The 26,687-nt window shown below is 58.6% G+C and overlaps 3 protein-coding genes across 4 annotated transcripts; 2 read left to right on the top strand and 1 right to left on the bottom strand.

Annotated features, from left to right (window-relative positions):
* Positions 1-2,719: 2,719 nt before the first annotated feature.
* On the bottom strand, positions 2,720-6,256 carry TSEN34 (tRNA splicing endonuclease subunit 34). Its single transcript, XM_049787064.1, is given in 6 exon segments — positions 2,720-2,910; positions 2,912-2,944; positions 2,946-2,968; positions 4,265-4,507; positions 4,641-4,956; positions 5,961-6,256. Coding segments are annotated over 6 exon segments (990 nt in total). The 5' UTR covers positions 6,204-6,256; the 3' UTR covers positions 2,720-2,778.
* A 1,557-nt stretch (positions 6,257-7,813) lies between these two features.
* MBOAT7 (membrane bound O-acyltransferase domain containing 7) lies at positions 7,814-15,553 on the top strand. 2 transcript variants are annotated; one of them, XM_049787044.1, is made up of 8 exons: positions 7,814-7,829; positions 8,199-8,277; positions 8,410-8,539; positions 9,278-9,404; positions 10,955-11,114; positions 11,582-11,942; positions 13,343-13,519; positions 14,647-15,553. In XM_049787044.1, the coding sequence occupies exons 2-8, from the start codon at positions 8,202-8,204 to the stop codon at positions 15,020-15,022; spliced, it is 1,407 nt and encodes a 468-aa protein (XP_049643001.1). In that variant the 5' UTR covers positions 7,814-7,829; positions 8,199-8,201; the 3' UTR covers positions 15,023-15,553. The 2 variants fall into 2 exon arrangements, with proteins under 2 accessions (XP_049643001.1, XP_049643002.1); XM_049787045.1 differs by lacking the exons at positions 7,814-7,829; positions 8,199-8,277; positions 9,278-9,404 and having other exon boundaries at positions 8,426-8,539.
* Positions 15,554-16,337: 784 nt separating this feature from the next.
* TMC4 (transmembrane channel like 4) lies at positions 16,338-26,343 on the top strand. The gene is made up of 15 exons (XM_049787616.1): positions 16,338-16,395; positions 16,487-16,679; positions 17,876-18,021; positions 18,591-18,820; positions 18,906-19,027; positions 19,745-19,892; positions 22,114-22,281; positions 22,402-22,565; positions 23,714-23,840; positions 24,054-24,151; positions 24,856-25,039; positions 25,160-25,290; positions 25,366-25,521; positions 25,776-25,854; positions 26,275-26,343. Exons 1-15 carry the CDS (start codon positions 16,338-16,340, stop codon positions 26,341-26,343), a joined length of 2,073 nt encoding a protein of 690 aa, XP_049643573.1.
* Positions 26,344-26,687: the final 344 nt, after the last annotated feature.

The raw sequence follows: 26,687 nt of genomic DNA, 5'->3' as shown, positions 1-26,687 counted from the left end.
GCGGGGAGGCGCTCGCTGCAAGACCCTAGGCCTCGATCTCCAGCATCCCCCTATTGTCCCCCCCCAGCTCGGGTAGTGACCCCAGAGTGCAGAACTAGGGTAAAAGCTTTGGCCCCATGGAGCAACCCCACCAGAGAGTTAATGCATGACTTAAGGTCTTGCTTTGTACATCAGCGATCCTGCTTCCATTTCTAGAACTGCGTTTGTTCCCTGAGCCCCCCCACAGGAGTGGGGCTGAACCAAGAGTCAAAGTCCTGACCAATGCCGGGTGTGGCAAAAAAATCAACTGACTTTGGGGAAATTGCACCTTTCTAGCATGCCCAAGCCCCAAGTTTGATCCCAGCCTGGCCCCACTCGTTCCATAAATCCATGCAGACACACCCTGGCCTGAGCATTGCGGGCTTTCCTCCCACCAACCCCCCCGCCCCCCGCCAAATAAATTGTTGCTATTGGCTTATTTTTAATTTGTGGGCTATACTCACTGGTGTCAGGGACGAAGCCCAGGAAGAATGAATTCAGCCCTGAATTGCTTCTCAGGTTTGCTTGCTTTCTATAGGGGGGGGGGTCGGGGGGGGGGGGTAGGGGTCAGGGGGTACTAGGATTGAACCACACCTGGCAAAACTCGGGCTAATCTGGGTCTGTCCAGGAGTGACCCTTGCAAGGCTAGGGGTTCAAATGGGCTAACCATGTGTAAGCTTTGTCTTCCATGACTTCAACATAAAAAAGGCTTTTAAGGGGGCCTGAGCAAACTACAGCAACAGATAGGTGCTTGCCTTGCCTATAGCATATTAGATTCAATCCCAATCTTCGAGCCCCAAAAAGGAGTAATCCCTGAGCACAGAACCAGGAGAAAGACCGTGAATGTGGCTCAATTTTTTTTTTTTTTTTTTTTTTTTTTTTTTGAGCACCCAGCGGCGCTCAGGGGTTACTCCTGGCTATCTGCTCAGAAATAGCTCCTGGCAGGCACAGGGGACCATATGGGACGCCGGGATTTGAACCAACCACCTTAGGATCAGCTGCTTGCAAGGCAAACGCCTGTGCTATCTCTCCGGCCCCTCAATTCCCTTTCTCTACCCACTCTCCGAATGTGGCTCAATTCCCTTTCTCTACCCACTCTCCAAAAAAACATTATCTCCCTGGAGATTGGCCTGTTGGTGCATTTGATCTCTGGGTTCAGGGCCCTGAGCACAGCCGGATATGAGCCAAAAAGAACAAAAGTTCCAACTCTGATTATTTGGCTGGTTTCCCTGGCATCTAGCCTACAGTTGGCATCTATTCCTACAGTTGTCTCCCTCACCTAAATACCTGAAGAGTTGTACAGGGCTTGGCTCTTTCACTTGAAAATTTGGGTTTCAGGGGGCCGGAGAGATAGCATGGAGGTAAGACGTTAGCCTTTCATACAGAAGGTCATTGGTTCAAATCCCGGCATCCCATATGGTCCCCTGAGCCTTCCAGGATGAATTCTGAGCCTGGAGCCAGGAGTAACCCCCGAGCGCTATTTGCTATGACCCAAACACACCAAAAATAAAAATAAAATAAAACGAAAATTTAGGTTTCAGGAGCTCTGTCCCAGGAGCTAGATCAAAACTCAATAGATTTCCCTTTGTGAAATCCCATTTTCCTAAGTGGCACACACAGCAGAATTTCTGCTGCTCCACGTCCTCACCTGCATTGGATTGGTGTGTCGTGGGAATTCACTGCTGTCTTTGTTTGCTTCAATTTTTTGGGGGGGAGCCACACCTGGCAGTGCTCACATGTTACTCCTGGCTCTGCACTCAGAAATCACTCCGAGCAGGCACTGGGGGGACCATATAGGATACCCAGGATCGAACCCAGTTTCATCCTGAGTCGGCTGTGTGCAAGGCAAACACTCTACAGCTGTGCTATCACTCCAGCCCCTTCACTGTCTTTTTTTGTGTCTTTCTTTTTTTTTTTTTTTTTTGTCGGTTTCTGGGCCACACCTGGTGACACTCAGAGGCTGCTCCTAGCTTGGGGGACCATATGGGACGCTGAGGGATCAAACCGCAGTCCGTCCTAGGTTAGTGCATAGCAAGGCAAAATGCCCTACCGCTTGTGCCACCGCTCCGGCCCCCTCACTGCTGTCTTTTTTTTTTTTTTTTTTTTGGGGGGGCCACACCGGTAACGCTCAGGGGTTACTCCTGGCTATGTGCTCAGAAGTTGCTCCTGGCTTGGGGGACCATATGGGACACCGGGGGATCGAACCGCGGTCCATCCAAGGCTAGCGCAGGCAAGGCAGGCACCTTACCTTAGCGCCACCGCCCGGCCCCTCACTGCTGTCTTAACGTGCATTTCCCTGTTGAATCTGGAGCAGCTTTTTCTTCTTTCCTTCCCACCACCAATGCTCCTCATTTCCCTCCTCCCCCCAGCCCCTGCCCATAGCATCTTATTCATACGTCTATTTGCCATCCACTCTACTTAGGTGTTTTACAGAATCACAAAGACAAATTTATACAAGTTTATTGAGATCTCTGAGTCCTAAGTCCTGTAGAAACAGAATAAACCAAGGCCAGTCTTTTATCAAGAATTCCTAATTTGGAAAACAGTAACTATAAAAACCACAGCTGGCACAATTGTTTCAATAAAATAAAATTAATTAAAAAAAAAAAAACCCACAGTTGAGAAGTGCTGGGAACCAGGGAGGGAGCTAAGCAGTTGCCGATAAGTCTCAAGTGCAGTTACTGCTGGAAGAAGACCTATTTGCAGAGATGAGCTGTAGCCATCCAGGAGGCAGCCCAGGAGCATGCCCAGGTCTGGAGCTCACTGCAGGGCTGGCCCACTGCAGGAGGTGTAGACCACCTTACCGTCGGGCTGCGGGGAACAGAGAGCACCGTCTTCCCTGACGCTGGTGCCCAGGCGGCCGGCAGACACCAGGTCCCGGAGTGGAATGGCCTACCTCGGGCGCCCAGCACTGGGCAATGTAGTTGAGCGTGGAAACGAAGCGGGTCGCCTGAGGAGGAGACAGGAAGCATTTTCCAGGGGCCAGAGCAAAGGCACAGCAAGGAGGGTGCTTGCCTTTTATGCAGCCAACCCAAGGTTCTGCCCATAAAGTCCCTTGAGCCTGCCAGGAGTGATCTCTGAGCACCACAGGGGCAACCCCAAAACAGTTTTCAGTCTGAGGGCCAGGGAAACAGTTCAAAAGAGAACAAGCTTTGTTGCGTCTCTGGCACTACATGGTCCCCTGAAAACCTACACTCCAAAACTGGAAAACTTCATGGGTCATTCCCAACAGTTTCCTAGGACCTGACTACTTAACCTGGGCTCTTATCTTTCCCAAAAGGATAACTTTATAGACTTATTTTTCTTCACCATTTAGTCCCACAATAAAGGCACTCACGAAGTGGGGGGGGGGGGTACACCTAACAGTGCTCAGGGGCTACTCCTGGTCCGCTCAGAAATCACCCATGGCAGGTTTGTACTCACATGGGATGCCAGGGATGGAACCCGGGTCAGTTGTGTCCAAGGCAAACACCCTACTGCTGTGCTATTGCTCCAGCCTCAACTAACCAATTTTTTTTTTTGGGAGTGGACGACACCCACCCCCAACATCCCATGGATTCTGAGCACTACCAGATGTGGCCCAAACCCTATTCCCCAGTCATTTACTTTTTATCATGCATTTTTTTTTTTTTTTTTTTTTGGTTTTTGGGCCACACCCGGCGGTGCTCAGGGGTTACTCCTGGCTATCTGCTCAGAAATAGCTCCTGGCAGACACGGGGGGACCATATGGGACACCGGGATTTGAACCAACCACCTTTGGTCCTGGATCGGCTGCTTGCAAGGCAAACGCCGCTGAGCTATCTCTCCGGGCCCTTTATCATGCATTTTATACGAACTATTCTTTCTTCATAGTTTTTCTATCAGAAATGTAGACCTACATCCTTTTCTCACAACTACTGTTTCCTTAACAACTGATATTTTGCTACTAAAAGACGCTAAGAATCATCTAAGTTTTTCCTAATATTGTAATGCTATAAAGAATCCTGCAATGAAAAATTTTGGGTTCAGCTAGGAGGTTAGGGGTGCAATCTTTGTATATTATGCAGAAATAGCTACCTATGTTTCTACCTATGTTTCCTGGCTTCCAGGTATTGTTTGGTCAAAATATCTAAAACGCTGGTTCCTAAACTTCCTATCCTCCATGAGTCTAAGAAACTAACAGAAGACTCAGACAAAAGAGAAAATGCAGGCTTGGGGAGTCTAGGTTGAGAACAGGGCAGAAACTCCAGGTGCCAAGCACACTCACCAGGATAAACCAAGAAGTCGCCCCCAAACTTGCCCGCAGCACTGAGGAAGAAGCCCCGTTCCCACAGGTCTCGGTAGATGCTGTAGCGCAGCTCGTGGGCAGGCCGGCCGGCGTGGGGCCAGTCTTTGGACTGGACACGCCAGTCCAGGGGCCTGGCCTTGATGGGCCGAGGCCGAGTGGTGGCCAGCTGGACAAGCAGTGCAGAGCGGGGCAAGAGGGACACCCCATTAAAAGGGGAGGAACCTGCAAGAGAGATAGGTAACTCCAAAGGACTGTCCCCCCCATCCGCCTCACAAGGTCCCAATGTGCAGCAAAAGTTTCCAGTGACCCTCCCTCCTCCTCCGGGTCCCTGGACCCCAACTCTCCCCGCACGCACCTGCCTCCTCGTTCTCTCCAGGAGTGAGGGGAGCAGCAGTCTCTTTCTCTCCAGGAATGGGGTCAGCAGTGGCTTCTTTCTCTCCAGGAGTGGGGCGAGCAGCAGCCTCTTTCTCTCCAGCACCTTGGTTCTCGCTGGGGTTCTCCTGGAGCTCACTGGTGGCCCCGATATCCTGCTCCAGCCTCTGCCTCTTGGCAGCCTGGCCCTCGGCGATCTTCTCCAGGAGCTCCTGGCGCCGGGTCTCCCGAGCCTGGGCAGCGAGGACACTCTGCTCCCGGAGACCTTGCTCCTGCTGGCGCTTGAAAGACTCCAGAGCCTGGGGCCGGAGAGATAGCACAGAGGTGGGGCGTTTGCCTTGCATGCAGAAGGACCGGGGTTCGAATCCCATAGGGCATCCCATAGAGTCCCCCCAGCCTGGCAGGAGCGATTTCTGAGCATAGAGCCAGGAGTAACTTCTGAGCACTGCTGGATGTGGCCCAACAACCAATGAATCAATAAACTAATAATTAAAGAAAAACAACTGGCCGGGCGGTGGCGCTGGAGGTAAGGTGCCTGCCTTGCCTGCGCTAGCCTAGGACGGACCGCGGTTCGATCCCCCGGCGTCCCATATGGTCCCCCAAGCCAGGAGCGACTTCTGAGCGCATAGCCAGGAGTAACCCCTGAGCGTCACCGGGTGTGGCCCAAAAACCAAAAAAACAAAAAAAACAAAAAAAACAAAAAAAAAAAACAACTAATATAACCACTGATGGGTGAATGGATAAAAAAAATATGTATATGGGGGCCGGAGAGATAGCACGGAGGTGGGGCATTTGCCTTGCATGCAGAAGGACAGGGGTTCGAATCCCATATGGCACCCATTAGGGTCCCCCCATTGAGCCTGCCAAGAGCGACTTCTGTTTGTTGATTTTTTTGGGGGGGGGATCACACCCGGCAGTGTACAGGGGTTCGTCCTGGCTCTGCGCTCAGAAATCGTTCCTGGCCCCCATTGTTTTGGGTTTTGGGGGAATCACACCCGGCAGTGCTCAGGGGTTCTGAGCGCAGATTCAGGAGGAACCCCTGAGCGCTGCCGGGTGTGATCCCCCCTAAACCAACCAACAACCAAATAAAAGACTCCAGAGCCTGGGAAACAAACCTGATTGCAACAGCAGGATCCAGGCACTGGCTGACCCCGGCGCAGTCAGAAATTCGGACTTTCTGACTCTTCCCAGACTCGGAGGGGGTGGTCCCAGCCCACAGTCCAGTCCCCCACCAGCACCCCGGATCTCCAGGTCCCGCACCCCCGGGGTGCACAACTTCACAGCCTCCTCCCCGCCTCCTTACCAGGCTGTGCTGGCGGGGGTCCGGGCGCGGGGCGCAGACCAGGGTCACGGCGCCGATCTCCGCCAGGAGCCGCGCCTCCTCCGGCATCAGCAGCAAGGGGAGGCCCAGGCGCGAGTTCTGCCGAGGGCCCCGAGGCAGGGCGCCCACCGTGCGGCCCCCCACGCCCAGGCGCTCCCGCAGCGCCTGCACCGCCTCGGCGCCCCACACCAGGGATCGGCCCTCGGCCACCTCCACCACCAGCATCCTGGGGTGCGAGCCGGGCACAAGCAGCCACCGGGCCGGCCGGGCCGCAGCCGCCCACCGCCCGGGCCCGGAGCAAGCGCTCCCACCGCACCTAGGCTGGGGCTGCGCGTGGCCACGCCCCCAGGGCCAAAGGAGGCGGAGCTACGCCACCTGTCAAACCAGGGCAGGGCCACGCCCCCTACGGCAGGATTCCGCCCCTACATCCCATCAGGCGCCGGGGTTGCGAAGCCCCGCCCCTCGCCCCGCACAGAGCCAATAGGAACCGCCTAAGTGCAAGCCACGCCCCCTCTCTGTTAGAAAGTGGGCGTTTCTCATAAGGTGTGAGGAGGATGGATCAGAGCCAGGCCACGCCCCCTATGGCGGGGTTCCGCCCCGACATCCCGTCAGGCGCCGGGACTGCGAAGCCCCGCCCCCAATGTTAAGCCACGCCCCCATCGTCTGAAAAGCGGGCGTTCCTCATGAGATGGGTAGGGTAGGCCACGCCCCTAGCCACGCCTTCTCCGGAACTTCCGCGTTTTTCTGAAGCGGCGACGCACCGCGTGAGAACCCGCCTCCACGAGAGGCGGGGTTTCCGGTGGTTCAACGGCTTTGCGCATGCGCAGGTTCTTTTCGGGAGTAGGCGGTGCCGCGTCAGGGCTCGGTCCCGCCCCTCAGGGCGCCTGCGCTCCTCGCTAAATCCCTCTCGCTTCTCTTCAGCGCTAAAGCGGGAAGTCTTGGACCGCCCCCCCGGAGCATCGCCTTTTCCCTCCCTCCACAGGACTCCGCCCCTAGGCCCCGCCTTCCGGATGGCCCCGCCCACCGGGAGTTCCGAGACTCCGCCCACCAGCCGAGCGTCTGCGGAAGAAGCCGAAGGTGAAGCCCCGCCCACACCCGCTCGGCCGGAAGTCCTGGCCCCGCCCAGGTCCCAATGGCTCAGCTGAGAAGCTCGACGTTGGCCCCGCCTCCGAGCGTCGGCCACGCCCACCAGCCGAGCGTCTCCGAAGGAAACCGCCGCGAGGCCCCGCCCACCTACCCACCCGGCCGGAAGTCTTGACCCCGCCCAGGCCCGAACGCCGATGTGTTTCGTTCGGCTCTTCGCGGAGAAAGCCGAAGGCCGTGGCCCCGCCTCCAAGCGTTGACTCCGCCCACCAGCCGAGTATCTCCGAAGAAAGCCGAAGTACGGCCCCTCCCACACCCGCTCGGCCGGAAGTTTTGGCTCCGCCCACCCCCGAGCGCTTTCGTGCGGCGCTCGGCTCTTTCCGGAGAAAGCCGGAGGCCGCGGCCCCGCCTCCGAGCGCTTGCGCGAAAGAACCCGAAGCGCCGGCCACGCCCCCTTCCGAGCGCCGCGCCCAGGCCACGCCCCCTTCCGGGTCTGCCGGGTCTGTCTCGGCGCCCGGAGCCCCGGCCCCGCCCACTGCCTGCCTGCTTGCTCGCGGTCCGCGGGTTCGAGACCCGGCCCCGCCGCCCGCCTTCCCCGCTCCACCGAGTGGCCCGGGAGGAGCGCGCAGCCCGGAGAGGAGGCGGTGCGGGGCGAGCGGGAGGCGTGGCCGGGCGCGGGCCGGACCGATCTTGGGGACTCCAACGCCCGCCCGCCGGCTGTCAGTGCTCGGCTGGCTGCCTCCTGCCCGGATCGGCGGGCGGGCCCAGGTGGGCCGGGGCCGGGGCGAGCCGGAGGTGGCGTAACCGCCTGTGGCATTGCCAGGGCATGGCCGGCCCGAGCACGCCGTGCGCCGGGGAGGGGAGCAGGGAGGCACCGGCTTTAGGGAAGATCCCGCGTGCGCACCCCCAAAGACCGCAAGCCTGAGCTCCGGGCCGCGGGTGTCCGGGTCTGGGGAGGCAGAGGCGGGGGTCCGGAGGGTGCGCGGGGCTCGGGGTCCCCGCTGGAGGGGGGGGAGTTGGGTGTCGGGGGCTGGAATCCGGGTGGGGGTCTCGGCCCGGGTGCCCAGACTTGCGCGCGGGTAGACGGGGTGGGGTGCGGCCTTAGGCGCTCAGCCCCGAACTCTCCTCGTCCCCCAGACCATGTCGCCCGAAGAGTGGACGTACCTAGGGGTCCTCCTTATCTCCATCCCCATCGGCTTCCTCTTTAAGAAAGCTGGTGAGTCAGGTTCCCTCCCCAGTGGAAAATAAAACGGGTGGAGGTGGGAGGAGGAGGCGCCTAGCTGGGGGACCCTGTCTGTGGAAGGCTCTGGGCTCCTTCATGCTGTTTGTGGTTCCTTTCTCCCCGCAGGACCTGGGCTGAAGAAATGGGGGGCAGCGGCGGTGGGCGTGGGGCTCACCTTATTCACCTGTGGCCCCCATACTCTGCATTCTCTGGTCACCATCCTGGGCACCTGGGCGCTCATTCAGGCCCAGCCCTGGTAAGGAGGCACTCTGGGGCGCCACCTGTTTGCCCGGCTATCTAGCTACTCGCTTTCTCTCTAGGTCTCTGGTCTCCTCAGCCCCTTCGCTTCCTCTCCTGCCCTTTTGTGGGACACCAGGCCCATTGTTTCCCCCCACCCCCCAGGACGATGATGTTCTTGGTCCCTGTCATCCAGCCCACCCTCTCCCTGCCTGGAAAAATGGAGGACAGAGAGGCTTCACCTGGAAGCTTCCCTTAGCCCCAACACACACACACACACACACACACACACACACACACACACACACACACACACACACACACACACACACACACACACACCACACTACACCACCACCACCCCTCCTGCCTTTCCCATTTCTGAATGCTTCTGCTCTTTGCACCGGCTCAGCCCTTCACCCCTCCCCAATTCCTCCCCACTTCTTCGTTTTGTTTTGTTTTTGTTTTTCTGGGGTCACACCCGGCAGCGCTCAGGGGCTACTCCTGGCTCTATGCTCAGAAAATCGCCCCTGCAAGGTACAGGGGACCATTTGGGATGCTGGGATTCGAACCACCGTCCTTCTGCATGCAAGGCAAACGCCTTACCTCCATGCTATTACTCCGGCCCCGCTCCCCACTTTTTCTCAGAAGATGTGGGGAGGCACCTTGGGGAGCTGCCGAGAATGCTGAGGGGGGCTGCTGAGCACACCAAGGGGCCTCCCCCTGCCCAGCACAGCCGCCTCTGCCTCTTGCCCAGCTCCTGCCACGCGCTGGCCCTGGCCTGGACCTTCTCCTACCTCCTGTTCTTCCGAGCATTGGGCATACTGGGCCTGCCCACCCCCACGCCCTTCACCAACGCCGTCCAGCTGCTGCTGACGCTGAAGGTCAGAACCCCCCTCCCTCCCTCTCTGCCTCCCCCTCCCAGCCAGCCCTAGGGAGGGCAGACACCTGGGGACACAGCTACACCCTGTCAGATTCCCCCTGGGGTCAAGAAGCACCTTTCAGAACTGAAGAATGTCCTTGCACCAGCCATCACAGAGCTAAGTGTCCTGGGGTCCGATCAGTGTAGTTTGTTGCTCTGGGACCCCAGGCTGACAGTTTACAACAGCTATTCTCAGTCTAACCCCAGGGAGTCCCGGGATGGGGTGGGGGAACAACCGCATCCATGAGGCTCCCTTGAGTGAGACTGAGGGATAAGTGAATCAGGGTTGCAGAGGGGCCCTGCTGTGTCCTTCCGTCTCTGACCCTGTGACCGCACCTGCCCCGCACACAGCCCTGGGCTCTGACTTCCAAGCAAGTGCTGGTTCCCTGCCTGTCCCCGCCCGCATGCCTGTGCCCACTTGTGGGTAGGGCTGAAGACCACTGCTCTGGGGAACATGAGGGAGCAGAGGCCAGACCCCACACCTCAGACCAGGGAGGCCCCCTTTGCTGCCAAATTTGGGGCTCCAGAGCCGCAGCCCTGCCTTGAACAAGAATTTATTAGAACCTTCTGGGTTATGGGGAGCAATGGGAGGTGGACAAGGTGTTGGCTTGATTCCCCTGGAAGAAGCGTCCTGCTTCAGTGTCTGGGCTTCCACGTGACTGGTGGACAGGTGTCGAAATACCAGCTCTGGGCACCAGAGAGATAGGACAGGGCCGGGCGTTTGCCTTGCATGTGATTGACCCAGATTGGATCCCCGGCATCCCACATGCTCCCCAAGCCTGCTAGGACTGATTCCTGAGCACTACCAAGTGTGGCCCCAAAACAACATACACACACATGCTGGCTGTGGAGACACAATCGGTAGACAGGCAAAAGAAGCCAGGGTTCCTTCCTGGGAGTCTGACCAAGTAGCAGGAGCCTGGGCCATCACTGTACCCCGTGGCCCACTGGGGAAATGCTCTTCAGCACAGCCTGGGAGAGTTGAGAGGGGACAGAGCTCTTCTTGCACCTGAGAATCCTAGAGAAAGACCAGCCCCTGGATTTCCCTCGTCTTCCCCTTCTGCTGTCCTCCACCCCCATGCCTAGGGCTCCAGGCTTACAGATAGCCAAAAGGACCCCAAAGAAGTTGCTACTGGGAAGACAGTGGTGGGTTGCACGGAGATGAGATTAAGGGTGCTTGAAAGACTTCCAGCCTGAAGAAAGTCTTACCTGACAATATGCTCAGAGATTCTGGGGCGACGGAGGAAAGCCGGGACACTTGAGGGAAGAAACACAGGGCGCAGGCAGAGCTCAGAGACTGAGCAGATATGGGGTACCTGCAGCTGAGAGAGAGGGGACTGAAAGAGCCCAGAAGTGTGTGGCCACCGTGTTTCACTATCCCCCAGAGTATCCCAGAGGGTCTCCCGGGCACCACCAGGAGGGATCCCTAAGCCTCTGAGGCATCTCCCTGGTGCCGGGATGGAGGTAGGTGTGGGGATGGATGGCGGGGACTGAGCTCTCTGGTCCCTCCAGCTCGTGAGCCTGGCAAGTGAAGTCCAGGACCTGCACCTGGCCCAGAGGAAGGAGCTGGCCCTGGGCTTCCGGCCCGCGCCCACCCTGGGCATGATTCCCGACATCCCGTCTCTGCTGGACACACTCAGCTACAGCTACTGCTACGTGGGCATCATGACAGGTGAGTGCCAGCCGCCTGGCACGTCTGTGCCCTCTGCCCCGTGCCAGACTCCTCCCGCTTGCTCCCCTGCCTTCCCCCCACTGTGTCCTTATGTCTGACCCATGCTGTGCATGCCCTTCTGCCCACTGTGGGGGCTTGGGACTCATCTCCCTGGTGCCATGCGCGCTTTGCTGCCTCCAGCTCAGCCCCGCTGGGGGCCACAGTTCCCTCCACAGGCAATCCACACTGTGACTCAGGGCCTTGGGGTGCCTGAGCCGGTCTCCCCGCCAGGAAGAAGCCTTTCAGTGCCACTTCTCTGTGCTCAAGGCAGCAGGGACCTCTCCGCCCTCACTGTGCCAAAGTCCCTTCAGGGCCCCATGTCTGTCCCCTTCTCTCTGGATGTACACCCTGCTGTGAGGGTTCGTCTTGAGGTTTGGGGGCCACTCCTGGCCAGGCTCGGGGTCCCTCAGCCCGTCCTCTGCCCTCAGGCCCGTTCTTCCGCTACCGCACCTACCTGGACTGGCTGGAGCAGCCCTTCCCCGAGGCCGTGCCCAGCCTGCGGCCCCTGCTCCAGCGGGCCTGGCCGGCGCCCCTCTTCGGGCTGCTCTTCCTGCTGTCGTCGCACCTCTTCCCGCTCGAGGCCGTGCGCGAAGACGCCTTCTACGCGCGCCCGCTGCCCGCCCGCCTCTTCTACATGGTCCCGGTCTTCTTCGCCTTCCGCATGCGCTTCTACGTGGCCTGGATTGTGGCCGAGTGCGGCTGCATTGCCGCCGGCTTCGGGGCCTACCCCGTGGCCGCCAAAGCCCGGGCCGGGGGCGGCCCCACCCTCCAATACCCAACCCCCAGCAGGTCAGGCGGCGGGAGGGAGGCTGCCCCGGACCCGGCCGGCCCTGTCGCCGTGGGCTGGCCCTGCCCCTAGCCGGGAGGATGGCGGGGACCAGGAGCAGGGCCGCGGCACCCCTGACCCCCACAGCCCGCCTTACCTCACACACACACACATACACACGCGTGCTCGGGAACACCCCACACCCCTGTGAATTTGTGAATTCCCTCTGTGTTGCTAGCACATCCCTGTACATCCTGGGGTGGCCTTGGGCCCTGTGGCCGCAGGAAGGCATTTGGGGGTGGTCTCAATCAGGTTGGGGTGCCACTGATGCCCCTGTCCCACCCCAAATCCTGGCTGCAGGCTGCGGACAGGAACCAGGCTCCCCAGCCACCATGTCCATCCTTTTTCTCCCTGGCCTCACTCGTGGTTGCTGTGGAAACGGGCTCCCTTAGGCTGCACTGCCCCCTCTCATCAGGGTACCATCGGTTTCTATGGAAATGGCTTCCCAGGCCGCTCTCCGCAGCCGTGGTGGGGGTCTCCTTCCTCTGATGATGAGACTGAACTTGTTCCTATAACGCCCCCCCAGTTCCTTCTTTGTATGACTCAGTAGCTCTGGGTCTCTCGTTGCTATGGAAGCCTGGCTCTGTTGCTAGGGAACCCGGGCCTGCCCCTCGGCTCCCAGCCACCCCAGGTGACTCCTGAACCTCACTCCTGGCTGTGCGGCCATCCTACTCCTAGCCTTGAACTGCCATTTCGTGGCGGGGAGGTGCCACACACCCCTGCCCCCCACGATTTCAGTGCCACTGCCTACTGGACAGCCAGGAGGCTGTCCCTTGTTAATGCGGTGCAGGAAAGTCTTTATAAACCTGCAGGGCCCCAGCCCACTCCCAGCGGGGAGCCCTCCATATTGCCAGGAGGCACCAGGGGTCCTAGTAGGACATGGCTGTGGGGGCCAGGGCCAGCATCTTGCTGCAGGTGACGCGTCTTAAACAATCACTGGGACCAATAGCCAGGAAGGGCCCCCTCGGGCCTCTCCTCGGCATCCCTCGTTGCTTAGGGATCGGTTCCCTAGCAACAGAGACCACGCAGGTAGCACCAAGGTACCCTGTGGCGCATCTGGACAGCGGGGGCAGCCTCGTTGTCAGGGACGCTTCCTTAGCAACCTCGAGGTGCCACAGCCAAGAGGGGTGCATCAGGGGGCTGAGAAATAAGCCAGTGCCAGCACTCCTCCCCACCCCCAAAAACCAGGGCCTGTTTGTTAAGGATGCTCACGGCCCAGGGAGACCCCCCCTGCACCCCTCCCTTTTGGATGAGCCGCCGCCAGCCCACGGTCCCCACCGTAGCGCTGGAGCTGGGGCAGCGGGGAGGGGGTCTGGCTGAGCCGCCTGCTTGTCCACCACCCTCATCCTCCCCCCCCCCCCAGTCCGGAGAAAGCGGCCAGCCTGGAGTACGACTATGAGACCATCCGCAACATTGACTGCTACGGCACCGACTTCTGCGTGCGGGTGCGCGACGGCATGCGCTACTGGAACATGACCGTGCAGTGGTGGCTGGCGCAGTACGTCTACAAGAGCTCGCCCTTCCGCTCCTATGTCCTCAGGTGGGTCCAAGGGGAACTCTGTGGGACCCCAGCTCAGTGGAGTCCCGAGCATCAGGGGAGTTTGGTCCCCTGAGCATCGTGGAAGTTGTAGCACCTTCAGGCCCAAGCATCTTGGCAGTTCTAGCACTTTCAGTTCCCTGAGCATCATGGCAGCTGTAGAGCCCTCAGTGTCATGGGGTTGTAGTTTCTTGGGCCTGTCATCGAAGCTGGAAAACTGCCTCCATGCAGAGTCCAGGAACCCAGCATTTGGTCCTCCCAGCATCTCAAAAACTTAGAGAAGTGGGTTGACTGCACAGTGGCCTGATGCGAGTGCCCTTTGCAGATTTGTTGGGCATCTGCCCCTGCTCATGTGTCCTATCACAGGCACCCCAGATGATGAGGGGGCTCATCCCCAGTTCCAGGAAACCTCCCGGTTCTTTTTTGCTTTGGGGCCACACCTAGGGGTGCTGGAGGTCCATATGGGATGGTGAATATTGAACCTGGGTCTGTTTAGCCACATACAAGACCAGCGTCCTCCATGATGTACCATCATACAGCCCCAAGACTCGTCCTAAGGCTTTCTAGGAGTTTCTGTCTCATCCACAAAGATGGTACCTCCGCCCAAACCATAACAAGGACCGTCATTGGCCAGAGCGATAGCACAGCGATAGGGCATTTTCCTTGCACGCAGCCAACCCGGCATCACATATGGTTCCCAGAGCCCGCTAGAAATAACACCACCAGGTGTGGGCCCACCCCCTCCCCCCAAAATAAGGACAGTCTAACAGGCTTCTGACAAAATGGATTGGGGGATTCTTTGCCACTTTTGGGGGGACCCTGTGCTTCAACGGTGGGTGGATAGGTTCTATTTATGCCTTCTGTAAGTCAAGCACCCATGTGTTGGAGGCATGAAGGCTTGCCATGGGGAGCCCCCCCCCCCCGACTCAAAAAAGTTTCTTGAGTTCCTGAGTCTGATGGAGGAAGCCAGGTGGCTGGATCGAAGGGTGGACTAAGTGCTTGGCTCCTGGGTGCGAGGGAGGAAGTCAGCTGAGTGCCTCCGTCTATCTAGACCGAGGCCCTTAGCGCTTCTCGGCCTTTTGGCTAAGATCAAGTGTAGACTGAGGCCCTGACTCCCCTCCCCACCCCAGGAGCGCCTGGACCATGCTGCTGAGCGCCTACTGGCACGGCCTGCACCCGGGCTACTACCTGAGCTTCCTGACCATCCCGCTGTGCCTGGCGGCCGAGGGCCGGCTGGAGTCGGCGGTCCGGAGCCGGCTGGGGCCCGCGGGCCAGCAGGCCTGGGACTGGGTGCACTGGTTCGTCAAAATGCGGGCCTACGACTACATGTGCATGGGCTTCGTGCTGCTCTCGCTGGGCGACACGCTGCGCTACTGGGCCTCCATCTACTTCTTCATCCACGTGCTGATGGCCGTGTTGCTGGGGCTGGGGTTGGCGCTGGGCGGGGGGGCCCCGAGCCGGAGGAAGGTCGCCGCCCAGGCCGCCGAGAAGCTTCGCGAGGAGTGAGCCACCGGCACCCGGCCCCAGCTTCTGCGTGCCCACCAGGCCTGGAGGGGACCCCCTGACCCCAGCTCGGCCCCAGTCTGCGGTCCTGGCCCTGCTCAGTAGGCTCCAGAACAACTGTCACCGTGGGACGCCCTGCCTGAATTTCACTTGGTCTCCGCTCCAGTGTCGGGTGTCCAGAGGGCAGAGAGGGCGCCCAGGGGCACCAGTCCCCCTTCCCCAGGGCGCTCTGGGTCTGCACAGGTGCTGCAAACCAGGATTGGGATGTAGCCCCCCCACCCCCCCCGTCCCTGTCCCCTGCCCCACGAGTGTCTTTTCGCTCCACTTTGATCTCCACATCAGTATTTCAGACGCGGGAGGAAACCTTATGAACTCTGTGTACCTACAGGGGAAACTGAGGCACAGGCAAGCAGGCCTTGGGCCCGCCATTCCCACAGCTTCCCACCTGGCGTCTGGCCGCCCTCCCGTCTGTGTCCCCTCCGTCCTCCGACAGGGTCGGAACGTGTGAATCTCTACAATAAAGTGTTGAGCAAACTCGCTGCCCCCTCCCGCCTGTGTGCGGGGCTGGGATGAGTCTTGGGGGGCCCAATAGGAACTTCGGGGTGCGGCTGCCCAGGCAGGTCAGGGTCCTACTCGCAGTGGGCGGACCTGGCCTTGCTCCCCTTCCCGGCTCCTCCCTGGCCTTGGGCGGGCCCCACCTGCTGGCACTGCCCTTACCTGCGGCGCCCCGCAAAACCACAGGCCGCTCCCCACCTGCGAACCTTCCTGTCCCGGGACTGCCCCTGGGGCGACGGGCAGGATGGAGCCCCCGCAGGGCACGTCTGCGGGCCCGCTGGCACCCCGGACGGCCTGGGCAGGTAGGGGAGCAGGGCAGAGAGGCCACCAGCCTGGGGCTCTGCGGCTCGGTGGAAGCCAGGGCAGGGAAGGGTTCACAATCCAGGACTTGGGCGGGGGGGGGGGGGGGTACCTGGGGTCTGGGGGACACTAAGACCCAGAGTCCAGCCCCTGGACGGCAAGGGGAGATGCAGGAATCTGGCCACCCAGGAACAGAACGGGCTGGACTCCCAGACTCCAGGGAAGAGGAAGTTGGCTCTGCCTGCGGCCTCTGGGAGGGCCCCCCAAGAATGCCTGGTCTGGGGGATGGAGTCTGGGTGTGAGGGAGGAGGGGCTGGGGGCTTGGACTCCTGTCAGAGGGAGGTGCCTGGAGGTCTGGACAAGTGGTCTGAAGGAGGAGGCTGGGGGCCTGGACCCCACCTCTGGGTCTGAGGGGCTGGAGGCCTGAAACTGTGTTTGAGGGATTCCTGGGAGGAGAGCGGAGATGTTGGGTCTGAGGGAGAAGGCTGGGGGCCAGGAGGTGAAGAGGCTGGCACCTGAATGTCAGTCCGAGGGAGGAGGCTAGGCCCTGGAGTCAGTTTGAGGGCGGAGGCTGGGACCTGGACGCTGTTCTCCCGGCCTGCTGCCTCCCAGGCCCGTCGCTGCACACCGTACTGAACGAGCTCCCCAGTTTTGCCACCCTGCGGTACCGCGGCCCAGGGGTGCAGCCCTGGGGGGCCCTGGAGGAGGTGGAAGAGGAGAAGGAGGAGGACGCCCAGCAGGAGCTGCAGGACCCTAGGCCGTCCCGGGAGCTGCCCTGGCCCATGCAGGCTCGGCGGGTGCATAGGTGAGGTTTCCTTCCAGGCTCCACCACTCCCCTGTCCTACCCTGGTGCCCAGGCCTAGCTTGCCCTCCAGACCCCTTACTATGCTTCCCCAAGTGTTGGACCCAGAACCTACTGCTCCAAGCACCTGCCAGCTTCCTTCCAGATGCATCATTTCGGGGGCCAAGGCCATCCTGATAGAGGGGCCCATGGTCCGAGGACCCGCCCGTGATGGATAACTTCACCCCCAGTGGCCCCCTTCGCGGCCACTCCTAAGCCTGGGCTGTCCCCTGCATTCCCTAGTGCTGGGGTCGAGTTGGGATGCAGGCCCTCTCCCCGAATTTCCACAAGGTCATTTACCCCAAAGCTCTGGATCCCCATTTTTGGGGGAGGAGGGTTAGTTTGGGGCCACATCCGACAGTGCTCAGGGCTTGCTCCTGGCTCTTGCTCAAGAATCACTCTTGGCAGGCTCTGAGGACCCTATGCGACGCTGGAGATCGAGCCTGGGTCATCTGTTTGCAAGGCAAATGCCCTCCTCACTGTGCTATTGCTCTGGCCACCCATTGTTTCTTTTTATTTTCTTTTGGGGAGTGGTTGGACCACACTGGGCATGGCTCAGGGAACTGACCACATGGGGTGCTGGGAATTGGACCCATGTAGGCTGTGTACAAGGCAAACACCCTCCTTGCTGTGTTACTGTTATGGCCCTCTTTTTCTTTTCTTTTTCTTTTCCTTTTTTTTTTTTTCTTTCTGGTTTTTGGGCCACATCAGGCGGCGCTCAGGGGTTACTCCAGGCTCTGCACTCAGAAATTGCTCCTGGCAGGCTCGGGGGACCATATGGGATGCTGGGAATCGAACCTGGGTCAGCTGCATGCAAAGCAAACGCCCTACTGCTGTGCTATCATTTTGGCCCTTCCTCTTTTTCTTTTATTTTTAATCTTTTTACCATTTTATTGATGTCTGAGTTTCACCCATCTTAATTTTATCGTGGCACCCACCCACAGAGAAGGGAGGTGCTGAAAAAGTGTGAGAGCAGGTGGCTTCTGGGGTCAGGGGTCCCCACAGCTGCCTGTCACCATCTCCCCTACCCAACTCTCTGCTTTCACCCAGTACCCGAAAGCCCACCCCGACTGGGGCCCCAGTTCCAGCCCTTTCTGCTTCCCATTCTGTGCCTGCAAAGACCCCCGTGTGTGGCGACCAGCACCATTTTTCCCATCCAGGCAGCACCATGCCCGGGACCAAGCAGCTCAGGCCCTGGACTCTAGGATGGCCCACTGGGCCCTGAAGCTCCGGAGGTCGAGGGAGAAGCTGCGGAAAGGCCTGAACGCCCTGAAACCCTGGGCCTGGACACTGAAGAAGATCGGGGGTGCGCTGTGGCTCGGGGGTGTGGCAGGTGGCAGGGTCGTGGCTCAGACCAAATCTGAGGGCAGAGGTGTTGCGGATCTGAACTCGGGTCTGAGAGCAGAAGCTCAAGAGTCCGAACTCCTGGGCCCGGAGAAATAGCACAGCGGCGTTTGCCTTGCAAGCAGCCGATCCAGGACCTCAGGTGGTTGGTTCAAATCCCGGTGTCCCATATGGTCCCCCGTGCCTGCCAGGAGCTATTCTGAGCAGACAGCCAGGAGTAACCCCTGAGCACCGCTGGGTGTGAAGTGACCCAAAAACCAAAAAAAAAAAAAAAAAAAAAGCAAAGAGTCTGAACTCCTGAGTCAGGAGGAGGCTCTAGAGGTCTGGCTTCCCAAGTCTGAGGAAGAAGGCTGGAAGTTTGCCCCCAGCCCCAGGGTCTGAGAGAGGAGGCTGGAGGTTTGGCCCCACCAGGTCTAAAGCAAGAGGCTGAGGGTTTCGCCATGGGTCTGAGGGAGGAGGCCGAGGGTCTGGTCCCCCGGGTCTGAGGGAGGAGGCTGTACCGGCTGAAAGAACGGGCCTCGGCTGTCCTAGGCCAGTACGGCGCGGGCACCGAGTCCTACTTCTCCCTGCTGCGCTTCCTGCTGTTTCTGAACATGGTGGCATCGGTGCTCAAGGTCTGCATGGTGCTGCTCCCCACCTGGCTGGGCCCGGCGCCCCCGGGGCCCCCCGGGGCTGGCAACGGAACCTGCGGCTTCTATGACCCGCTCCCGCGCGGCCTGGTGTCCTTCCCCACGCAGCTCTTCAACCTGCTCTCAGGAGAGGTGAGTGCCAGGCGGGGCCCCGTGAACCGCACTGCAGAGCCTTCCGTGAATGCCCTCCCGCCCCACCCTGCCCCGTTCCCCGCAGGCCTTTCTGGAGTGGTCTCCGCTCTTCTACGGCTACTACCCGCAACGCCCGCACCTGGCAGTCGCCTACCTGTGCTGCACTTTGACCGTGGGCCTGGTCTCCCTGCTGCTCATCCTGCACCGGTCAGTCCCTGGACCCCCAAGCCCTGCACCGAACCCCCAACACCAGTCAGCCCCTGAACTCCCATACCTCGCACCCAACCCCTGAATCCTATACCGGCACCAGTGAGACCCTGAATCCCAAACCCTGAACCAAAAACTCCCCTGTGCCAGTCAACCTCTGAACCCCAAACCCTGCATGTGAAACTCCCTTGACTGGTCATTGCCCTGAACCCCAGACTCTACACTCCAAGCCTTGAACCCAAGCCCTGCACCAGGCTGCCCCTGAATCCCAAACCCAGTAGTAGTCAGCCCCCTGCACCCAACACTTGCACCGGTCAAGCCCTGAATTCCAAACCTTGCACCCCAAGATACCCTGCACTGGTCAGTCCCTTGAACCCCAAACTCTACACCCCAGCCCCTGCCCTAGCTAGACGCCCCCCTGCGCCCCAACTCCTGCCCTGGCTCTGCCACCCCATTTTCCCTAAGGCAGTTTCTCCTGGGGGACCTGAGAGCCGGAGTAAGCCCATCGTGACCTCCTTTGTGGAGGAAAGAAGGGGTGACTCACAGCCCCTGCACCCACTTTCTCCCAGCACAGCTGTTCTAGGCCTCTCCCGACACCCTGTGCCTTCCAGGACTCTGGCAGAGCTGCGTGATTAGTAGGGTGTGTGTGTGTGGGGGGGGGGGTGTCTGTCTGTCTGCCTGTCTGGACCTACTGGCCGCCTCCCATCTCCCCCCAAGCTCAGTGTCCGGGCTGAAGCAGACGTTACTGGCCGAGTCGGAAGCCCTGACCAGCTACAGCCACCGGGTCTTTTCCGCCTGGGACTTCGGCCTCTGCGGCGACGTCCATGTGCGGCTCCGGCAGCGCAACATCTACTACGAGTTGAAGGTGCACTGGGGGGGCGGGCTGGAAATGAGACCAGAATGGGGCGGGTCCTGTGGAGGGGCGGGGTCAGGATGAATAGGAAGGGGCGTGACCTGTTGAGGAGGCGGGGCCTAGCGCATGCATGGTGGTGCTTGCATTGGGGCGGGGCCAGAAACTGGATCATGGGGCGGGGCCTAGGAAGGAGGCGGGGCCTGGACATATGAAGATGGCAACAGGTGCACCAGGGGCGGGGCTAGAAATGGACTAAGGGGGCCGGAGAGATAGCATGGAGGTAAGGCGTTTGCCTCTCATGCAGAAGGTCATCGGTTTGAATCCCGGCGTCCCATATGGTCCCCCATGCTTGCTAGGAGCAACTTCTGAGCATGGAGCCAGGAGTAACCCCTGAGCAACTGCCGGGTGAGACCCAAAAACCAAAAAAAAAAAAAAAAAAAAAAAAAAGAAATGGACTAAGAATGGGCGGGGCCTAGACGAAGATCATGAAAGGTTCCCAGGGGCGGGGCCTCTGAAGGAGAGGAGGCGGGGCTTGGACGAAGATGGTGACAGGTACATTGGGGCGGGGCCAGAATGGAGCATAACGGGGCGGGGCTCAAGAAGGGGGCGTGGCCTAGACCAAGACAATGACAAGTTCTCAGGGGCGTGGCTAGCAACGGATAGGAACGGGGCGGGGCCTGCAAGGAGGCGGGACTTGGACGAAGATGGTGAAAGGTGCGTTGGGGTAGGAAGGGGATAACATGGGTGGGGCCTAAACAAAGATAGTGAAAGGGCCGCTGGGGCAGGGCGGAAACAAGATAAGAATGGGACAAGGCCTACGGGAGAGGCAGGGCCTAGGCCAGGATGGGGAAAAGTGCCCACAACCTCCTAGAGAAGGACTGGCCTAGGTGAGGCTAAGCTAGGGATGAGACCCTTATGGCATTTGGCGGAGCTCACTTCTGCCAATGGTGGATCTTGGGGAATAGAAGAGGATTTGGGGGGAAGGCAGGGAGAGGCCCAGTAGATAAGGCTGAGGCCAGAGTACTGGAAAAAGGGTTCAGGGTCCTGGGGTGCAGTTACAAAATGGGGCAGGTCCAGAAAGGACTTGAGAAATCAGAGCTAGAATTTCCAGAAGGGCGTGGGGACCACCTAGGGGCAGGGCTTCCAGGGAGGGGAAGGCCCCTGGGAACTGAGCCATAGTACAGCATAAGGTGCTGGCCTGGTACACAGCAGGCCCTGTCCACTACCCTGGACTCCGTGGCCCTGCCTGTTGTGTATGTAAATATTTTAGGGGATTATTATGTTACTGAGCCTAACCTGATCGTGATTGTGCCCTACCCTAGGGTGTGACTTGGCATTCTGCCCCCACCCTAGGGTAGGACCTGATTCTGCTTCCACCATTGGGTGGTATCTGATCCCACCATTGGGTGGTACCTGATTCTGGGGGATAAAAACAAGGCTCTGTGGAAGGCGAGGGGTGGTTGGTTGGAACTGAGGCAGAGACCTTGGACTTCAGTCTTGTCCATCAAATAAAGCCAATATTTCCACAAGTCTGACTGTCTGGGAGCTGAGCTGTTTACCCGCCGTTTAACCTCAGAACCATCGGATGGACAGGGTGGCAGACGCGTGCTCCGAGCTGGAGGGGAAAGACCTCATCCTCCATCCCTCCATCAGTCAACCTCTTCAGGGGCTGACTTGCAACACTGCCAGGCACTATTCCTGAGCACTGCTGGGCGTGACCCAATGCTCCCCTCGCCCCCTCAAAATAGATTTTTGTTTTGTTTTTTGGGTCACACCCGACAATGCTAAGGGGTTAGTCCTGGCTTTCTGCTCAGAAATTGCTCCTGACAGGCTCAGGGGACCATATGGGATGCCGGGATTCGAACCACCGACCTTCTGCATGCAAAGCAAACATCTTACCTCCATGCTAACTCTCCGTCCCCAAATTTATTATTATTATTTTGGCTTTTGGGTCACACCCAGCAGCGCTCAGGGGTTCCTCCTGACCCTACTCTCAGAAATTACTCCTGGCAGGTTCGGGGGACCATATGGGATGCCACGATTCGAACCACCGTCCTTCTGCATGCAAGGCAAACGCCCTACCTCTATGCTATCTCTCCGGGCCGCCCCCCAAAAAAATTTTAAGTGTTTTCCTGGACAAGTGGGTGGGAGGGACGTGGAGTTTGCAAGTGCTGAGGCGAGGCGCAGGCTGGCCAGAGGATTGCAACGCAGTGGACGTCTCTCCCGGCCTCAGGTGGAGCTGGAGGAATCGGGCGTGCGGCGCCGGGCTGCGGTGCGGACGCTGGGGCAGCAGGTCCTGGTGTGGTCGCTGCGGACGCTGCTCAACCTGCTGGTGCTCGGGCTTCTGGGTGCCGCCTTCTATGGAATCTACTGGGCCACGGGCTACACGGTACAGCTGCAGGTGCGGAGGGCCCGGGCTGCCATCCTGAGATCTCGCAATACATGGGCTTACGTGTTGGCACTCCAGGACCCCCGCAGCCCCTTCCCTCGCCCACTCTCTTCTCCCTTTCCTTTCCTTTAGGAGACATCCGTGATCCAGCAGTCGTCGCTGCTGAAGCTCGGGGTGGATTACCTGCCTTCCATCTTCATCTCCGGGGTCAACTTCCTGCTGCCTCCTGTGTTCAAGCTCCTGACCCAGCTGGAGGGCTACACCCACAGCCGCCAGATCATTCTCATCCTCCTCAGGTATCAGCCTTTCCAGGGTGGGCTGGCAGATTGGAGGAATCTTGATTCTGTCCCTGAACCTCGGTTTCCCCATCCCTGAAATGGGGAGAAATGGGAACATGACCATGAAGCAGTCCTAGCAGACTGTAGGCACTGGGTTGCTTCTAAATTCTTAAAATTTGAGGCTGGTGCAACAGTACAGTGCAGGAGGGCATTGGCCTTGTACATGGCCAACCCAGGTTTGATCCCGAGCATCCTATGTGGTCCTCAACCCTGCCAGGAATAATTTCTGAACCAGAACAAAACCAGGAGTAACTCCTAAACTCCACTAGGTGTGGCCCAAACAAAAAAAAAAAAAGTTTTCAAAGTTTACTTAAAAAAAAAAATAGGTTTGGGGCCGGGTAGGTGGCGCTGGAGGTAAGGTGTCTGCCTTGCAAGCGCTAGCCAAGGAAGGACCGCGGTTCGATCCCCCGGTGTCCCATATGGTCCCCCCAAGCCAGGGGCGATTTCTGAGCACATAGCCAGGAGTAACCCCTGAGCGTCAAACGGGTGTGGCCCAAAAACCAAAAAAAAAAAAAAAGGTTTATTTAAATGTTTTGTTTTGTTTTGGGGCCACATCATTTTTTGTTTTTGTTTTTGGCCGGCAGCACTCAGGGGTTACACCGTCCTTCTGCATGAAAGGCAACCGTCTTACCTCCATGCTATCTCTCTGGCCCCACAAAAATCTTTTTTTTTTTTTTTTTTTTTTTTTTTTTTGGTTTTTGGGCCACACCCGGCGATGCTCAGGGGTTACTCCTGGCTGTCTGCTCAGAAATAGCTCCTGGCAGGCACGGGGGACCATATGGGACACCGGGATTCGAACCAACCACCTTTGGTCCTGGATCGGCTGCTTGCAAGGCAAACGCTGCTGTGCTATATCTCCGGGCCCGGGGCCACATCTTTTAAAGTTTACTTAAATTTTCTGTTTTGCTTTGTTTTGGGGCCACATCCAGCTGTGCTCAAGGTTGACTCCTTGCTCTTTTGTTTCAAGATCTCTCTTGGTGGTGGTACTTGAAGGACCTTATGGGATATCAGGGACTGAACCCGGGTTGGCTGCAATGCCAGGCAAACGCTCTCATTCCAGCCAGCCTTTTGGGTTGCTTCTAATCCCCTTTACTGCCCCTGGCCAGGACCGTGTTTCTCCGCCTGGCCTCCCTGTTGGTCCTGCTGTTCTCCCTCTGGAATAAAATCACTTGTGGAGATGATGCTGAGAAAGAAGCTTGCAAGGCCTGTGGGTATAACTACAAAGAACTTCCGGTGAGAAGGACAAAGGGGCCAGGACTCCTGGGGCCCTGATAGAAAGGAGAATGCTAGAATGCCCTTGCTTGGAGGACAGGGATATGGAGGTCCAGATAGCAGCTAGATCCAGACGGTCACCTTCTGCATCCCCTGGTGCCTTAGACACTGGGAAATTCTCAGATCAGGAGTCCAGATCCTAAGGTCTCTCTGACTTGTCGCTTCCATTTCCAGTGCTGGGAGACTCGGGTCGGACAGGAGATGTATAAGCTGCTGGTGTTTGATCTGCTGACAGGGCTGGCTGTCATGCTGCTCCTACAGTTTCCTCGGAAGTGAGAGCCCGCCCTTACGGTGGCCACGCCCCCACGGGGCTCCGATTCCTATTGGCACAGACCCCTGTCTGTCTCTTCGCCACGCCCCCTTACTCCCAGCCTCTCATTGGCTCCCACTCAGTCACAACCACGCCTGTTCTCAACCCTTAGCCACGCCCCTTCTTAAGACCAGCCCATCAGACACCTTTGTCATGCCCACATGTCCCACCCCATCGCTAGCCATGCCCACACATGGACACACCTGTTGTCCACCCTTAACCACGCCCCTTGTCTGGATCAGCCAATCACCAATCCCTCTTTGCCACGCCCACACCGCACCCATATTGTCTACCATTGACCTCGCCCCCAGAATTCTCCACCCACCAATTGGGCGATTGCCACGCCCCTTTGGCTCCACCCCACGTCCATGACATTTGACTCAGTCCTCTGGTCCAGCATCCATTCATTCATTCTCCCTGCCCACTTTGACAGCCCGGCCCCTGAACCTGTAGGCTCCGCCCTCTACTGGTTAGGTAGTTCTGACCCCGCCCATAAATACCAGGACTGATCTGGGGGCGTCCAAGGCCTTTGCATGCAGCCCCCCTCGAATCCTTGGGCTCCCCACCACTCAGTAGCTGTTTTCCCTTTCCGTGGATGATGGACCACGGGTTGGAGGTGGAAAAATTGAGCGTGTGCCCCCCCCCCTGACTCTACCTCCTCTTCAGGCTGTTTTGTGGGCTCTGTCTGGGGTCGCTGGGTCACAAGCTGGCATCCCAAGAGTTCCAGGTGCCGGACGAAGTGCTGGGGCTCATCTATGCGCAGACGGTGGTCTGGGTGGGGAGTTTTTTCTGCCCGCTCCTGCCCCTGCTCAACCTGGCCAAGTTCCTGCTGCTTTTCTATATGAAAAAGGTGAGGGGCTGGGGGAGCACATGGGAGAAAGGGCCAAAACATCAGTTTGCATTGGTGGGCAGAGCGAGGGCACCTGAGCGGGTCCCAGGTCCTGAGTGTCACATCCCACCTTCTCCCCAGCTCACCCTCTTCTCCACCTGCTCTCCGGCCTCCCGCACCTTTCGGGCCTCAGCGGCGAATTTCTTTTTCCCGCTGGTGCTTCTCCTGGGCCTGGCCCTCTCTGCCGTCCCGGTGTTGTATAGCATCTTTCTGTAAGTGCCTGGGGGAGCACCCGCCCTCTCCCCGAGAGAGGAGACTGTACTTGATGTCCCTTGTTCTGGCCGCAGGATCCCCCCTTCTAAGCTGTGTGGCCCATTTCGGTGGCAGCCGTCCATCTGGAATCAGATCCCAGAGTTGATTCTCAACCTTCCTCAGCCCACCCAGAATTTTCTCTTCTTCCTGGGCACCCAGGCCTTCGCGGTGCCCCTTCTGCTGATCTGCAGGTGAAGGGGCTTAGGATACTGCATATGCATCTGAGTGTGTGGGATTTAGGAAGCCTGCTGCTGCATTTGAGGTGGAAGTGTTGATATCTGGGACTTCTGGGAAGCTGGGGGCTTGACTTCTGGGTCTGAAAGCAGTGCTGGGTTACAGACTCCTCAGTGTGAGGCTAAGATTGACGGGCCAATGAGTTTGAAAGATTTGCAGAGAGGGTAAAGGCATTTCTACAGGCTATCCCATTTATTTCCACCTCCTCTAGCATTCTGATGGCCTACACCTTGGCCCTCGCTAACTCCTACGGACGTCTCGTCTCTGAACTGAAACAGCAGATTCAGAAGGTGAGAGGGTGGGCGGGAGAGGTGGAGATGTGGGCAAGGGAAGGGCTTGGGAGAGTCCATGGTGGTCTTCTCAGAAGGCCTTATTGCTTTGGGGGAATCTGGAAAAGAACTTGGGGAAGGGGCAGGAGAAATAGGGAGGGTCAGCCTTGCATGCGGCTGCTGACCTGGGTTCAATCCCTGGCATTGCATAAGGTTCCCCAGGCACCACCAGGAATGATTCCTGAGTGCAGAGCCGGGAGTAAACCCTGAGCAACGCCGAATGTGGCCCCAAAACAAAACAAAACATAAGCATAAGCTCTATTTCCTAAAAAGCAACAACAACAACAAAAAAGTAAAGATGGGAAAGGTCTCTGGAACCTCAATCTTCTCAACCTTTGCACAAACCTTTTCAAACCTTTTGTTTTGCCCTTTGCACCTCAGGAGTCTCAGAACAAAGTCTTCCTGGCTCAGCGCGCCGTGGCACTCAGTGCTGCCCAGGCGTCTCTGTGACAGGGCCAGCCTGGTCAAAGTCAAGGCCGAACACCTCCAGTGATCCGCCATGTAAACCTCAGGAACGTGGAAATCCTGGGGGGGTGGGTGGGGGGGAAGACGTCCGTCCTTTCACCCCTGGGTTTGGAGATTTCCAGGGTCCTTCCTTTCCACGTCCAGGCTCCTGCCCCTAGAGTTCTTGCATCAGTAACTCTGCCATCTTCCCTCTTGCATCAATAAACCACAGCGAAGCTGCTTTGACAGGGCTTGGCTTTGAAAGTGGCGTCCCGGCGCCGGGGGGGCAGGACTTGGGCAGGCGCGAGCCAATCAAATCGTGCGCCGGTCTCTCTGCGCGCGAGCCAACC

The sequence above is a fragment of the Suncus etruscus genome, chromosome 14 (assembly GCF_024139225.1).
Source record: "Suncus etruscus isolate mSunEtr1 chromosome 14, mSunEtr1.pri.cur, whole genome shotgun sequence".
Taxonomy (NCBI): Eukaryota; Metazoa; Chordata; class Mammalia; order Eulipotyphla; family Soricidae; genus Suncus; species Suncus etruscus.
This window is presented reverse-complemented; position numbering and strand designations above follow the sequence as displayed.

Excerpts from the sequence above, each read along its gene's own strand:
- MBOAT7 (XM_049787044.1), top strand. The coding sequence starts at position 8,202 with ATGTCGCCCGAAGAGTGGACGTACCTAGGGGTCCTCCTTATCTCCATC. Across the intron at positions 8,278-8,409 it reads CTTCCTCTTTAAGAAAGCTG|GACCTGGGCTGAAGAAATGG; the intron begins GTGAGTCAGGTT and ends TTCTCCCCGCAG. Across the intron at positions 11,115-11,581 it reads CTACGTGGGCATCATGACAG|GCCCGTTCTTCCGCTACCGC; the intron begins GTGAGTGCCAGC and ends CTCTGCCCTCAG.
- TMC4 (XM_049787616.1), top strand. The coding sequence starts at position 16,338 with ATGTTGGGTCTGAGGGAGAAGGCTGGGGGCCAGGAGGTGAAGAGGCTG. Across the intron at positions 18,022-18,590 it reads GACACTGAAGAAGATCGGGG|GCCAGTACGGCGCGGGCACC; the intron begins GTGCGCTGTGGC and ends CGGCTGTCCTAG. Across the intron at positions 24,152-24,855 it reads CTCCTACAGTTTCCTCGGAA|GCTGTTTTGTGGGCTCTGTC; the intron begins GTGAGAGCCCGC and ends CCTCCTCTTCAG.